Below are 16,323 nucleotides of genomic sequence, written 5' to 3'. Positions count from 1 at the left end.
TCTACACAACATATTTTTATTTTTATACGCAAGTGTTCACATTGGACCCATTATTCTACATACTTGATTTTACACTTACTGTAAGTTGGACACCATTCATTATCAATATATAAAGATCTGCCATTTTTTTTTTGTTACGCCGTACAAATGAACCCAAATTTTCTGACCAAATTCTATTCTAATAGACATTGGGGTTGCTAAGAACTTTTCATTATTACAAAAACAATGAAATGAACATCCTCGTAGGTAATTTTTAATCTGTTGTGCCAGTGTATCTTGAGCTAAATTCAACGAATAGAAATTGTTGCATGAAAGTGTATATATTTTTTAATTTTGTTAGCTGTTGTCAAATTGCTGTCCCAAAACATTATATAAACTTACACTTTCACTTCAGTCAAGTAAATGATTTTCTACTTCTGCCTCAGCAATAGATATCTAGTATTTATAACAAAACTCTAGTACTTTTGTTATAAAGTGCCAATCTGATGGATGAAATTTTTTTTACTTGTTTGGTTGTTGGTGTTTTTTGCTATTTATATATCTGATTTTGACTGAGGGTGAACATCTTTACTTCTGCATATTAACCATTTTATATGTTTTTAAATGCAAGACCTATCTGTGTTCATGTAAGTGAAAGACCTCTTTATTTCTTTTGCCTATTTTTCTTTTGAGTCATCAATTTTTTTCTTACAGTTTTACAAGAGTTAAGTATATATTTTGGAAACTAGACCTTTGTTTGTTATATATGTAAAAAACCTTTTATTCTACCTTGCCACTCTTTTTGTTTTGCTTATGCTTACTTAACATATAGACATTTTAACTTTTATGTTGCTAAATGTGTCAATCCTTCTTGGTCCTGGATTTAGAGAGACATTCCCCACTTCAAGGTACTTCCATTTTTACTCAGTTATTTTTTCCCTACTATTAGTTTCTTTTACATTTAAATCTTTTTTCCATCTGGAATTTTTTCTGGCATAAGAAGTTGGTGAATTTTGTTCTAAGTGGCTAGCCACATGCTCAACACCATCTTTTGAGTTATGTACATTTTGCTCAGTGATTTGAAAAGCCATCTTTATTTCAGACTAGAGAGCTTTTGTTACCTCTTCTATTAAGTTTATTTCTGGATCTCTAATTAATATTTTACTCATTTCCCAGTTCCAAATTGCATTAATAACTATAGTATTACTATGTTTAGTAATCTGTCAGACTTGACTTTACTAATTACTATACTTTTCCAGAATGTTCATTTCTATTCTTGATCATTTGTTGTTCCATATGAAATATGAAATAATTTTGACAAATTTCACACACACAAAAGACTTGGAGGTCTCTTTATGATATTGCCTCTTTCTGTACAAAAACAAGAGCACTTTTCTATTGATTCATGACTTCTTCTGTCTCTTGAGAAAGCCTGAAGTTTTTGTCAGGCAGGTGCTACACATTTCTTCTCAGCTTCTTTATAAGATAGTTTATACTCACAGTTGCCACTTTAAGTGGGACATATTTATTTCATTATATTCTGTAACTAATAACTATTTATTTAATTTGTTTATTAATTATGTACTCAACAATCTTAATTAAATTTTCATGTGTCTTACAAGTTATAATTGATTCTCTTGGAATTCCCATGTAGACAAATTTATGGTCTATTAATATAATAATATTTACTCCTTTCCAATATTTTCTTTGGCTATTACATCTACAGACATTAAGAATGTAATAATGAGATTATTTTTCCCCTGATTTTAGTAAGACTGTGTTTACCATTTGGACACTAGGAATAATAGTAGATTTTTGTATAATACATCATTTTTATTAAGTGAGAAACCATCCTATTTCTTTATACTTATTCTTTCATTTAAAAACAAATGATTAATTATATCAAGTTTTTCAAATATGCATAGAAGTTATTTTTTTAATTTGAGTTGTTATAATGATTAATTACTGTAATAGATCTTTTTAAACATTAAACCGACTTGCATTTTTAGAAAGAATTTCAATTGGTCATGACTTATTCTTTTACTGTGCTCCTCAGATTTATACATCAGTGTATTATTTCAAACATTAGCAATTATATTAGTGAATATGATTACTCCATTTGGCTTGTTGTTGTGTTGCATTTTGTGTTTGCTGTCTTTGTCTAATTTGTTTGCAGAACCATTTTTTATCATCTGTCAATGACTAAAGACATAAATTAAAACCTCTTTGTCCTATCTAGTTTGCCTGTAGGTTTTGTTCAGCATGTTATGCTATTTCACCTGATGTAAAAATATTTATAACAATTACCTCTTCACCATGTATTGCAATCTACATATTTAGTTGTCTCATTTTTTTTTAATTTGCCTCATCCAAACACGAAAAGAAGAAGTCAAACTCTTTCTCTTCACTGAGAATATGATTGTATATTTAAGAAAACCCTAAAGATTCTACCCCAGAAGTCTCCTGGAACTGATAAATGATTTTAGTAAAGTTTCAGGATACAAAACTAATATACAAAAGTCAGTAGCATTTTTTATACACCAACAACATTCAAGCTGAGAGCCAAGTCAAGAATGCAATCTGATTCATAATAGCCACACAGGAAAATAAAATACCTAGGAATACATCTAACCAAGGAGGTGAAAGATATCTACAAGAAGAACTAAAAAACACTACTGTAAGAAGTTGACACAAATGAAAAACCATGTCATGTTCATGGATTGGAAGAATCAATATTATTAAAATGGCCGTACTGCCTAAAGCAATCCACAGATTCAATACTATTCCTATGGAGCTACCAATGTCATTTTTCACAGAACTAGAAAAAAAAAAATTCTAAAATTCATATGAAACCAAAAAAGAGCCCAAATAGCCAAAGCAATCCTAAGCAAAAAGAACAAGGTTGGAGATGTCACATTACCCCACTTCAAGCTATACTATAAGGCTACAATAACCAAAATGGGATGGTAGTGGTACAAAAACAAAAACGGCATGGTACTGGTATAAAAACAGACACATAGACCAATGACATTAAAAATATTAAGAGAAATGAACATTTAAAAACTTAATTTTTTTCTAGAGTCTAAAATGCCCAAAATCAAAATTTTAAATTGCCCATTTTCCCATAAAATGTCCTTTACTGCTATTCTTTATTGTTGATGGAGGCTCTGTGATCCAATTAAGGACTGCACGTCGTATTTGTTTCTTTTTTTTCTTTGAGTTCTGCGACATATGTGCAGAACATGCAGATTTGTTACATAGGTATACATGTGCCATGGTGGTTTGCTGCACCTATCAACCCATTATCTAGGTTTTAAGCCTCGCATGCTTTGTCTGTTTAGTCTCTTTTGGTCTAGTACAATCCCCTAATATTTTGTATGTCATAACAATGACATTTTTTAAAGATCCAGGTTATTTTTTATTAGAAATTCTAAAATTGATGTTTTTTGGATTGTTTCTTCTTTTGATAATTCAGGTTAAATATTTTGGGCCAGAATACTGTGTGTGACATTGTATAGTTTTCATTACATCATGAAAGGAGGTACATATTGTCACTTTGTCTCATTATTAACAATACTAGGTTTTATCAATCAGTAAGATGGTGAGATACTTGGAGACCATGTAAACTCCTAGTTTTGTAACAAACTTTTACTCAATAGTATGAATACCCATTGATGGTCTTGGTCTGAATCCGTTATTTATGTTGCTGGGTGCAATATCTCAATTTTCTACTTCTATCATTTTCTTCTCTGTTTACTAGCAATCTTCCCTAAAGAAAAGTTTACTCTTCATCACCGCCACCACCCTGTTGAGAAACACTATGGACTCATGTATTCTTTTTGTTCAGCGTGCCAAATAGCTCATTAGCATCAATTTTTAGTACTTTTTGCAACAAAGACACTAAAACTATGATTGTGTAGCGAAAGTCTTTATTATTATAAGGTATATGCTGTAGTAATTAAGTGGCACAATATCTACAACTCACTTTTAAATTATTTAGCAAAAGATGTGTTTATGCATAGAAAGAGCTAATAGGACAAAATGTTAACATATTGTAAATCTGGATAAAAGTTTGAATTTTAAAGTAAAAATAGAGAAAAAACACAAACAAACTACATGTTAAAAACTGGTCAGTTCTTCCACAAAAAACTCTAACAGATTCTTTTTTTGTTGTTGTTATTAATGGGATAAGTATCTTCCCTGTGCACCTAATTTCAAAAGAAGCAAAGTGTTTCCCCTGAGCCTCCATCACCCTATTCCTCCACCCCCTTTGAATCTGCCATCGGCTACTGTCTATTTTAACTTCATCATGCTCCCATCTCTCTTCCCCTTCCCATTGAAACCACACTATTTCAGGTTCTTTACCTAAACTATTATGGTAACCTCCAAATTCATCTTTCTCCCTGTAGTGTCTCTTGCCTACCCACTCATTACAGAGCTTCCAGGACAAACTCCAAAAACACAACTTTAAGGTCAATACCTTGCTCAAAAGCCCACACTGGTTCTCTATCTGCCATTGAATATAGTCCAAATTTCTCAGCAGAGCATTCAAAGTCCGTCACGTTCTGCCTTCACTCTATTCTATTATCAGCCCTGCTAACTCTCACAAGTGAGACACCTAGTCCAATATGACTCCTTTGGGTCCTGAAAAATATGTATTTCTTTCTGCTTTCTTTTACATCTGCATCTTTATTTGTTGTGAATGTAGTCATCCTGAAAAGTTCAAAATCTACCTCTTCCATGAAGTGCTCTCAAATTCCTTTAATGGGAAAATTATTTCCCTTTTGCAGGGGCTCATAAAACACTATAAGTCTTTCCTATACCACATATGTCAGTGTGCTTAGTAAAAGGAACAAGCCTGCCTCATCACACCTTTGAGATCCAGTCAAGATGATAGCCTTCTTAAACTTTGAAACTTCTATTATCTATTTTTTAAAAATTTCTCCTGGCTTGCTGAGAATGATGGTTTCCAACTTCATCCATATCCCTGCAAAGGGCATGAACTCATCCCTTTTTATGGCTGCGTAGTATTCCATGGTGTATATGTGCCACATTTTCTTTATCCAGTCTATCATTGATGGGCATTTGGGTTGGTTCCAAGTCTTCGCTATTGTGAACAGTGCTGCAATAAACATATATGTGTGTGTGTCTTTATAGTAGAATGATTTATAATCCCTTGGGTATACACCCAGTAATGGAATTGCTGGGTCAAATGGTATTTCTTGTTCTAGATCCTTGAGGAATTGCCACACTGTCTTCCACAATGATTCAACTAATTTACACTCCCACCAACTGAACAATGAGATCACTTGGACTCGGGAAGGGGAACATCACACACCGGGGCCTATCACGGGGAGCGGGGAGGGGGGAGGGATTGCACTGGGAGTTATACCTGATGTAAATGACGAGTTGATGGGTGCTGACGAGTTGATGGGTGCAGCACACCAACATGGCACAAGTATACATATGTAACAAACTTGCACGTTATGCACATGTACCCTAGAACTTAAAGTAAAATAAAAAAAAAGAAAGAAAAAAATAATAATAATTCACACTCCCACCAACAGTGTAAAAGCATTCCTATTTTTCCACATCCTCTCCAGCATCTGTCATTTCCTGACTTTTTAATGATCACCATTCTAACTATGTAACAAATCTGCACATTCTGCACATGGATCCCAGAACTTAAAGTAAAATGTAAATTTTTTTTAATTGTCCTGGCAACTATCGCAGTCCCTACCAGGGCTCAGGAAACATCAGTGCAATTGGATTTTTAAAACTGCAGTCAACAAACAGTTTCTGAAAATGATGGAGTAAGCTGTTTACATGCCCATGGGCTATACACATACCCATAAATGAAAAATATCCTCGACAAACATCAATCACGACTATTACCTTTCATATTGGTATCATCACTATCAAAAGCCGGGTCTTCAAAAATGAAAGGCAATGGTGGAAAAATCTTAAGACTGTAAGGGTGATGGCACTTTGTTTCCATCATATACAATAAATAACCTGCAGACATAAATTTGCCATAATGTTTTTACAATGTAAAGTCATTTTCATCTGAGAGGAAATATGGAGTTACTGCATTTTCTTTTCTTTTCTTTCCTTTCCTTTTTTTTTTTTTTTTTTTTTTTTTTACGGGGTCTTAATGTTGCCCAAGCTGCAGTGTGGTGGCATGATCTCAGCTCAGTACATCCTCTGCCTCCCAACCTCAAGCAATACTCCCACCTGAGCCTCCTGAGTAGCTGGGACTACAGGTGTGCACCACCACACCCAGCTAATTTTCACATTCATTTGTAGGGGCAGGGTTTCTCCATTTTGTCCAGGCTTGTCTTGAACTCCCAGGCTCAAGCCATTCTCCTGCCTCAGCTTCCCGAAGTGCTGGGATTACAGGCATTAGCTACTGGGCCCAGCCTACAGCACTTTCTTAAGAAGAGGCATGACATAAAGAAAGCAATGTTTTAGAAACACTATTCTGGAAAAGAAATACAACATGGACTAAAATGTAGAGTTTGGATACAAAATGTATAATCAGAAGTATGCACAGCAACGCCAGGTGAAGGGGACCTGGAGAGAAACAATGAGAGCAGAAATGAAGACCGAAAGGCAAAGTGCAGACAATAGAAGCAATTGACTATGGCTGCATTCAATTAAACACTATAAAATTTAAAGTATAAGATGAGAGATTTAGGTAAGCTACAAAGAAAGGAAGCAATTAAGTATTTTAGCAATCAGTTCTATTATGCCACAAATGTGTAGCCATTAACATTATAAGATTTCTCTCATGTCACCTCCAATAAAACTGGGCTATGGATTCCCAAAGCATCTTATGTACGCTTCTGTTCAGCAAGTGGAAAAAAAAAATCTGTTGTTTTCTCCATTCCACTTAGCTTGGAGCCTCATGAGGGCAAGGACCGTATTCTATCCATCTTTGTAACCTCAGTCACTAGTATAGTGCAAGGAATATCGTAGGCCAAAAAAATAAATGCTGTAGAACTGGCCTGGTGATAACATATTATAAGAAAAAACAAAAAAAAGCCTGAAGTTGCACATGAAATCCAAACACTACAGTGGGATGGTGGCTAACCCACATAGGTGTATGAGTAGAACAGTCTTCCAGAAGGGAGTAGAAATATTTCTGTGTCAGTGTGTTTGTAGCTACAAGGTAAGCTCCTTAAGAGCAGAGTTCAAAATTGTTTTGAACACAGTGCCTAGTACAGTGATGAACATGTAGCAATACTCAGAATTATCATATATTTTTAACTTCTTCAAAACACAAGTAATAATAGCTTAGTCTCTTTCACCATTCTTATTTCATCATAAAATACTCACATATTAGATAGAGGTCACAGTTCTCAAAATCATTTAAGATTTTCCCTTGTTCATAAACATTGTTTCTATATAGAGAAAGGCATAAAAAGATGTAATGCTGTTGAATTCTTATTCTAGAATTGACTAGAGAAAAATAATTAAGATTTCCCTTAGATCTAGAAAGAAAGGAAGAAGAGTTAGGCTGTAGATTATTTTGGTCAATTATAAACAAAATCTCTCTAAACATATAAAACTAAAACTACAGTTTTATTGTAAATATCTTTTTCTCAGTGATTGGTTTTTTTAATTTTTTTTTTTTCAATTTGAGATGGAGTCTCACTCTGTTGCCCAAGCTGTAGTGCAGTGGCACCATCCCAGCTCACTGCAGCCTCCCCCTCCCCAGTTTAAGCAATTCTCCTGCCTCAGCCTCCCAAGTAGCTGGGATTACAGGTGTCTGCCACCACACCTGACTAATTTTTGTATTTTTTAGTAGAGATGGGGTTTCACTATGTTGGCCAGGCTGCTCTCGAACTTCTGACCTCAAGTGATCCGCCCCCCTCGGCCTCCCAAAGTGCTGGGATTACAGCCAAGAGCCACCACGCCTGGCCTAGGTTTTTAAATTTTAATGGTTACTTTCAGTCAACGTGATTTCTGTTCACATCCTTGAGATCAATTTTGTGACTTCTCCTAAAATCAACTAATCTACTCATGAGTCATATTTGTACTGCAAGCTATAATCTATTCATCTAGTCAAGGGATTGTCAAACATTTTCTGTAAAGGGCAAGAGAAGTAATTATTTTAGGCTTTCTACACCAACATGGTCTCTGTCATAACTTCTTAGCCCTGCTGTTGTAGAGTGAAAGGAGCCACAATTTATATGCAAATGACTATGACCGTGTTCAACTAAAAAAAAAACAAAAACCACACAGTGGACCCTATTTGACCCATGGCAATAATTTGCTGACATCTACTTAAGTTCATTGCTTTTACTTTTATTAGGAAAATTTTCAAATATACACAAAACAAAGAAAACCATACGATATCATTTAGATTTAACAGTTGTTAATATTTTGTCATATTTATTTTATCTGTTTCATTGCTGAACTATCATGAAGAAAATTTCCATCATCATGACATTTCACTCCTAACATAATTCACATATCTGTAAAAATAGACATAATATGGCCAGGCACGGTGGCTCACACCTGTAATCCAAGCACTTTGGGAGGCTGAGAAAGGTAGAATGCTTGAGGTCAGGAGCTCAAGACCAGCCTGGCAACATGGTGAAACCCCATCTCTACTAAAACTACAAAAAATTAGCTGGGCGTAGTGGCTCACACCTGTAGACCCAGCTACTCGGGAGGCTGAGGCACGAGAATTACTTGTTCTGGGAGACAGAGGTTGCAGTGAGCTGAGATCGCGCTACTGCACTCCAGCCTGGGCAAGAGAGCTAGATGCATCTCAAAAAAAATAAAAAGACGTAATATAATATAACCTGATAAAATAGGTCATACTTTTCTATAGTTCCTATTTAAATTTTCCAAGATATTCAATATTCCAAAATTACTTCTGTAGCTCTTTTGTCCAAACCAAAAATCCACTTACCAACCAGACATTGCATGTGATTGTTATATATTAAAAAGAAAAGTATCTTTTAATTTAAAATGCAACCCCCATCTCCCAGACATATGTGGGTGTGACATTGACTCTTTGAGGAATAGTTTAATTTCAAACAATGTGAACAAGATCTACAATCAATATATCTCATGGGAATATTACAACACTATAGAGGCAAAAAGAAAATTTTTATTTATATAATGCCTAACATATTTACTTCAATTTCTCCTCCAGTTTTAAGTTTTTTACCTTTCACCTATTTTTTAAACAATTTGTAGAGTTCATTAGGAAAATTTAGACACATATGTAAAACTAGAGGTTCACATATAACATTAAAACATAGTTAACAGTAATTTATGGTATATTTCAATATAGCTACAAGAGAAGAATTGTAAGCTTCCCAACACAAGGACATAATAAATGTTTGAGGTGACAGATGTCACAGTTGCCCTGAGTTAATCATTATAACAACGCATACAGGTATGCAAACATCACATGCACCCCGAAAATATGTACAGCTACTATATATCAATTTAAAAATACTTTATTGCTAAATGGAAAAAAAGCACATTCCAAAGAATTTCTCTGAAATACGAATTCATGCTATGGATGCTATGTAAATGAAGGTGGATAAAACAGTTACTGTCTTTAGGCTTGAGAACTTCTAGATCAATACAACATGTTACCTTTGTTAAATAAGCAGATTATTTTGTTTTTCAAAATTACTTTTATAGAGGCTGATTGTTTTCTTAAAAGGTATTGCAATATTTCAAGCTAACAACAAATGTAGAAATGCAAACACTTAAGATACATTCTGGAGTTTGCAATGCCTTCTTAAAAAGAGGAAAATCCTTTTCTCTAGAGAATTTTAGTCTCTATAGAAAACTTTGTCAGCTCACCAGGGAAATTCCAGACGGAAAAATCACCCCAAATTTCACAAAATTTTTATGAAATGAGAACTGTTGCTATGTACATGCAGGTACACATACTGAACAACGTTCAGAGTAAAGAAAAGGAGTTCACTGAGATGGGAAAGAAGAAGCAACAGTGTGATGTGAGGTTACAGATGAGATTGCTGGAAGAAAGAATTGAAAACAATGTGAATGCGGAAATGAAATGGTTTGTGTTGCCTATGTTGTAAAGTATGCTAACTCACTGGCATTAGGAAAGAGGACCACTAAGTCAGGAAAAGGGACAGGACCAACTGAGATAGGAGTACGTGAAGGAAAACTAATTAAATGTGCTAATTGAAAGCTGGAACAACGGTGGAGTTCTCAGTTAAGAAAAGGCATAGGGTAGATTGAAGAGAGTTGAGTTTGTAAAAACCAGAAGGAATTAAATCTTGGAGTAAGAGAGAAGATAGACAACAAAAGCAACGATGTCTGCACTGTCCAATATGGTAACCACTAGCCACATGTGGTTATTTAAACTTAAATTAAGCAAAGTTAAATATTCTTTTCCTTAGTCATAGTAACCATATTTTAAATTCTCAGTGGCCACATATTATAAGTGGCTACCATACCTGATAGCATAAAGAGAGAACATTTTCATATTGCAGAAATTTCTACTGGATACCACTGTTCTGAGGACATTAAAATGAGTAAGAAACAGAAAAAGGTAGGGAAGGAGGCAAAGGAGAGAAAGTGATTAATAATTTCCCTCTCCCACTGTGTTTAACATCTAATTGGCTCTCATGTGATTGCCAACACAGACGCTGCTCTGCAGTGCTGGAGTTCTACCACACCTCCTCTCCAGAAACATGTTTGGGAGGTTGCTGCCTTATGAATCACCTAGTCAGATAGGAAGGTTGGAGTGAGGCATTGAGTTAGAGGTGGAGTCAGGGTTGGGTTTAAGGAAAGGTAATTTAATGGATGAAGAAGGCCCCGTGCATGTCCTAGCATCGTGCCCAGAATCCAAGGTACATACACATTGACTTGCCACTGGAAAGCTGCAAGAGTAGGTCCAGTTGTGTCTGGTGCCCAATGAGTCTTCTGTTATTCATGGTCAGACAACCTGATACTAATATATTGCTCAGACTAAGTCATAGGTTTATGCAGTCTATTTTACTTGACATTTCTCATTAGAGAAAATTGACCAACCCATCTTTCTAAATTTTATTTATTTACATCTGCTATTTACAATCATAAGCATTCTTATTCACTGCAAATAAACATGGGCAGGCTATCTCCTACCCTCTACAGTCTATGATGGATAATATGAAAATTCAAACCATGCATCTTCTTTGCCACAAATCTGTAGTGAAATGACAGCCTTCTATAGACTCTCTGACCCTCAGAGATATTCTTCCTTTTGGAGACATTTTGAGTACTTTTTGACCATAATCAACATCTCATCAGATAGGTCTCTTGTTCCAAGTAGCCGTTTCAAACTCTGAGGGCATCTAGTGCCTATGAGCTTCCTGCCACTCACAATATTTATACTAGACATTGTCAGGGGAAGAGAAGAGAGTCCAAAAATATGTCCAAATGCTGCCTTGTGAAGGTTGCTATTTGTTTTCACAAACCTCAGGGCTGCATTCAGTTTCCCATCTACATGTGTAGGCAGCCATTTCTTCAGTGTATTCCCTGTGTTCTAATTGGCTCACTGTACAGATTCTTGGCTCTGTGCTTGGGAATTGTCATTGACTTTTAACCCACCTCACCTGTTGAGCAGCTTTCTGTGTTTCCATTAGTATTTCAGGCACCAAATCTCATTTTTAAAATTATTATCAGGATTTTAATTGATAGTCCTCACTATTCACCCTTAATTAAGTTTAGTAATATTTAAATTTTTGTTTTATTGTATTTAAAAAAAAAGAATCATAAAGAAAGAAAAATACTTAGGGAAAGAAAATCATTCCTTTAGAGGGAAAATGGAGGATTCCTTAGACTTAAGGCTGGTCAGTTAATGGGAATTGTGACTTATGCAGAGGTTCTAATAATTATAAGCATCACAGTTTTACTTATTGGAATTAATAACTTTAAAAAAGCCTCACTCGCATTAGCAAATTTTCCTTCTCTTAACAGCTGAAAATAACTGAAACTTTCCCAACATCTACTAAAATGGAAAATTTGTAATTTTCTACTATGACCCGAGGGTTTGGCTACAAACAGCTAATCGAATGAATAATATGAGCATTCAAGTTATACCTGCCTGTTGAATATGGGGAGAAACTAAACTAGCTGTAAAGAAAGCATGGGGTGAGAAGCCCCCATCACCTGTATAACCCTCCACATTTCTGTTCACTTTAAGAGCCTGCTACTGAAAACCTTCAGTAAAGGAGTGAATCTTCCTTGCCCCATCGAGAGTTGCTTTTCAGCTAGAAGAAGGGTGTGTCCCCAAGTTTTTACCTGGGAGCAATGATGATCTTGTCAAGCATTTCAGTGAGACCAGCCCAAGTTTTTAGGGTGGGGATCCAGACTGGTTATACGTACCTTCAGTCCTTCTCCCAGAGGAAGGCAGAAACACCTCAAAGCCTGCATGTAAGAACATCTACTGAGAAATTATTTTAATCAGACACCAGCTGAGTGGGAGAAAGAAAAAGAACAGAGAAGAACAAACAAAACTCCCTTGGTCTTGGATGTAAGAGAATCCAGCAGAGATGGACTGGTGTTTCTTCAGAGTAGCTGCAGTGCTGTTCATTTTTCTGGTGAGTGGATTCTGGTAAAAACCCTTCATAATCATGCTCATTGTAAACAAGTGAAAACTTTTTAGAAAATGTTAGTAGGCATTATTTCTAACCTAAACCCATTTAAAATATATGTTAATGACAAGGTGATTTTATGAACTAGATTTTTCAATAGCATTTCTCTCTAACTGAAGACTCAAGATCATGTTAATGCATCAGTGTCAACTCATTGTATTACATCTCTGACATTGAAGTCATTGCTAAGTCATGCTGGGAAAATATTGAATTTAGGAAATTCCTATCGCTAGTTAGTAGCACTTTGTGGTTCAAAATCTCTTGCAAGAGGGCTTTTAAACTAAATATCACAAGTGTGTCTGGGTTTTTAACCTAATTTTGTTTTTTGTTTTTTGTTTTTTTAGTATCTTTGATAGTGGAATTACTCTAATTTTTAAAACATAAAAATGGCATCCACATAATTTAAAATCATAGCAGTTTGTGGCTGGCCTCGCTATCCAAATAAACTCATCAGTTGCATATTTGGTTAGAATCTGTATCACTACTTTACAAAGCCCCACACTGTTTATGATTTTATTTAAAACATTTTTAATTTCAAAAAATGGCAGTATAGGAGGTTTATAAATGACATATGAAGTGAAGAAGTGGCTACAATTAAAGAGTAAATATAACTATTATTACACTTGATCTTACTACTGGAATGTCAGTGATGACTGTGATACAAAAGTTGTGCACTTGATGGTCAGACGAATGTGATGAAATACTTTACCATTGCCCCCTTACATGTAATTCGTTTTCTCTTTGTAGAGATAATACTAAGTGCACCACTAATGTATTATGTCAATTTCACTTTCAGTGAAAATTTGAAAATTGTAATCTCTCTCACAATAAGGTTAATGTAATTCAAAAAGGCAGGTGCCAAGTCAATTGCCCTCCAGCTTGGCAGGATGTATAATGCTGTGGTTCACATTTGTTTCTACTTGCTTGATTTTTGAACTGGAATGTTGGGTTGGTATAATAAGTTAGATCTTTGATTCAAGGTATGCTGGTTAGTTTGAATTCAGTTTATTAACTAAGGCAGGACATAATCAGTGGATTTAGTTATAAATGAGCATCAGTAAAATGGTGGCTTTACTTCCAAGCTTTCCTTCAAACATTAGTCTTATCCCATACTCTTTTCAGTGGATATTTAGAATCAGTTGATTTCATTACTTAGGGTTTGGTAGGGATCACTGAGCATCATACAGTATGTCATTTGAAATGCAAGAGTTTCATATTGTCAGTAATCAAATACTTTGACTTAAAATTTCAAATAAATTTGATCCATTAAGGGCTATTATAGTTTTAGTTGATCAGCTTGTTCAGAAAGGTGTACACTAACTTTCATAGAATCTCTAAGATGTACCTTATTTCTTGATTTATTTATTTCAAATTAATTACAGCATATCAAATGTCTTTAAACAATCACTTTCTATTTAGTCATTCTTCAATAAAATGTATCATCATCAAAATCGTTTATCTTTATTGAACTTTCTCTGGCTGTGCCTAGATTGTTTTTTGTTGGTTTATGGGTTGTTTTTGGGAATGGGGGAAGAGGAGGTTACCTTATTTTATATTGAAATCAATCACAAGTCTCTCACATGCCTTATGAAAATTATTTCTCAAATAACTTACACTATCATGAATTACAATGTTTCATTTTCACGTTGACATGACAGCTTTTTTTTTTAAAAAACATTTCACTTTCTAAGGTTTGGAAGATCAAAATTTATTTTAAGTACTGATTTTGCCACATGGGATAATTTTGGTAATTGTCCTTTGGAGTTTCCTAATCTGTATTTTTCTTTAAAATACTTTTTTCTTCAAAACAACCACCCACTATAGCAAATTATTTCAGTTATCTTTCTTCTAGTCTCATTATAAATGCGTGCTTTTACCAAAAAGTGAAAAAAATCTGTGTAAAGTCTTTATATTCATCTCTACTCAAAGTCAGTAAGTGGGAACCTGCATTAGGAAGTGTGTTTGTACCGTAGTTAAGGCCTTTAAGATATTCAAATTGGTCATGTCTTTTAAGCACATCCACCTGAGAACTGGGTAACTATCTGTTTGCAAGCATACTGTGTATTCAGCTCAATGCATCTGAAGGTTGTGAACCTTGTTCAAATGAGTGGGTTGAATCAGGGAGAACAAAGCTGGAGGAGCTGCTCTTACAGCAAACAAGATTGCTCTATGGCTAGTCTATTGTTCTGACAAGTCTCCTAGACAGACAAGAGATTACACCTGCTATAACACTGCAAGTCAAACACGTTTTGTTAATTCTACATCTATTTTGCTTTCTTCTTTTTGTTTCCGTATAATCATTGCATGGAGTAGGGAAAGGAGTTAGAATGTATTTTCTCTAGGCCAGAGAACAATGCTTCCTATGCACCAGATAAAAGAAATCTGTGTGCATGTGTATGACAATGGTAAAAAGTACAGCATGGTCACTGTGGGAAAGCAAAACAGAGCCAGCGGGATCTCTATGGTTTTAATGATTTCTGAAAATTACTTGCAACTTTGCCAGGTCCAATTAGTCCGTTTAAGTCACTACAAATATGAAGATGTCTTTTTCTAAAAAGGTAAATTTCTGCAGCTCAAGCTCAAAGAACAGAGAAAATGACTTTTATCTATGACAATGAATGATCTGATTATTTTGGTTCATTATAGTAACCATGTTCCCCTTCTTTCTATGGGTTAATATTTCATTTCAAAACAAATAAACAAACAAACAAACAAAACTCCAACCCTCTGACCACCTGATAAACTAACTCCACAGTTTGAACTGAATTGAAATTCTGTAAAATATGAGCAGGAGTTTTTAAGAGTACTTTCAGCACTCAGGCTGAAATGCACAGAAAATAAAACACATTTCATTACACAGTTCCTAAACTTACTTGAAGACATCTTAAGTCCCCATAATTGCATTCACAGATGCCTAAAGCAAAAGAAGGACTAACAAACTAGTACAGACCAAACAGAAGGCACGCAAAAGAGAGGGCTCTTTGTGCCGTCTTGAGCATGTATTATAGTGATATACAGCATAGAGATTAGTGTTTCAGTAAAATATTTTATAGAGAATGGAAGGAATATTTCTGTTCATGTATTCAGTGAAACTTACAAATTGCATTCAAGTATCATCATTAACAGTTATATATGGTGTTCATAAAAGCTTTATTATTTCACTGCAGATTTAGGATTAGCATCTTCCGTCACCTTTACAGAAACAGAGAGTACAAACATCATCGCTCAATTGGTTTGAGTTGCCGCAGAGTAAAAACATTTTGTCATCCCTGTTTTAGGAAAGAGTAGAACCTAAAGCACTGAAGAATGCTGTCTTAAATCTGAAAGGCTGGCCCTAGGAATAAGATTCACTTGTTTAACAAATCTCATCAGTCTAGAAATTATCTTATCTCTACCCAGAGCACTTAATTTCTGGTAACTCTTTCTCCATGACACATTCATCAAAGACATGGTTGCTGAGTATCCCTGTGTCCTAATAGACATTGCCTCAGCAGGAAGCCTGCTCTGCCAGGCGTCGCAATTAGATTTATAGTGCTCCCTCAACTCAGGGAACACCCCTGCCCAGTGCTGGGTCATGCCACCCTTGCTGATTATGCTTGATATGCAAATTCCTTCAATGGACTTAGACAGGTCAAATTTTTTTTAATCCCATTGGCTGCTGATCCATACTCTTAATTGGTCTATGAGAATAGGGCACAGTTTTCCA

At 35.1% G+C, this 16,323-nt stretch overlaps 1 protein-coding gene and 1 long non-coding RNA gene across 2 annotated transcripts in view; one reads left to right on the top strand and one right to left on the bottom strand.

Moving 5' to 3' along the window:
• LOC144336445 (uncharacterized) overlaps window positions 1-16,323 on the bottom strand; it is a 164,582-nt gene that overhangs the window by 42,390 nt on the left and 105,869 nt on the right. The window lies entirely within an intron of this gene.
• Window positions 12,288-16,323, top strand: part of DSG1 (desmoglein 1) — a 35,481-nt gene continuing 31,445 nt past the window's right edge. Inside the window, exon 1 of the mRNA XM_077975068.1 lies at window positions 12,288-12,563. Within this exon, the coding sequence (XP_077831194.1) occupies window positions 12,516-12,563 (48 nt within the window). The 5' untranslated portion in view covers window positions 12,288-12,515. The remainder of the gene's footprint in view (window positions 12,564-16,323) is intronic.

Source organism: Macaca mulatta, chromosome 18 (assembly GCF_049350105.2).
Source record: "Macaca mulatta isolate MMU2019108-1 chromosome 18, T2T-MMU8v2.0, whole genome shotgun sequence".
NCBI lineage: Eukaryota > Metazoa > Chordata > Mammalia > Primates > Cercopithecidae > Macaca > Macaca mulatta.
This window is presented reverse-complemented; position numbering and strand designations above follow the sequence as displayed.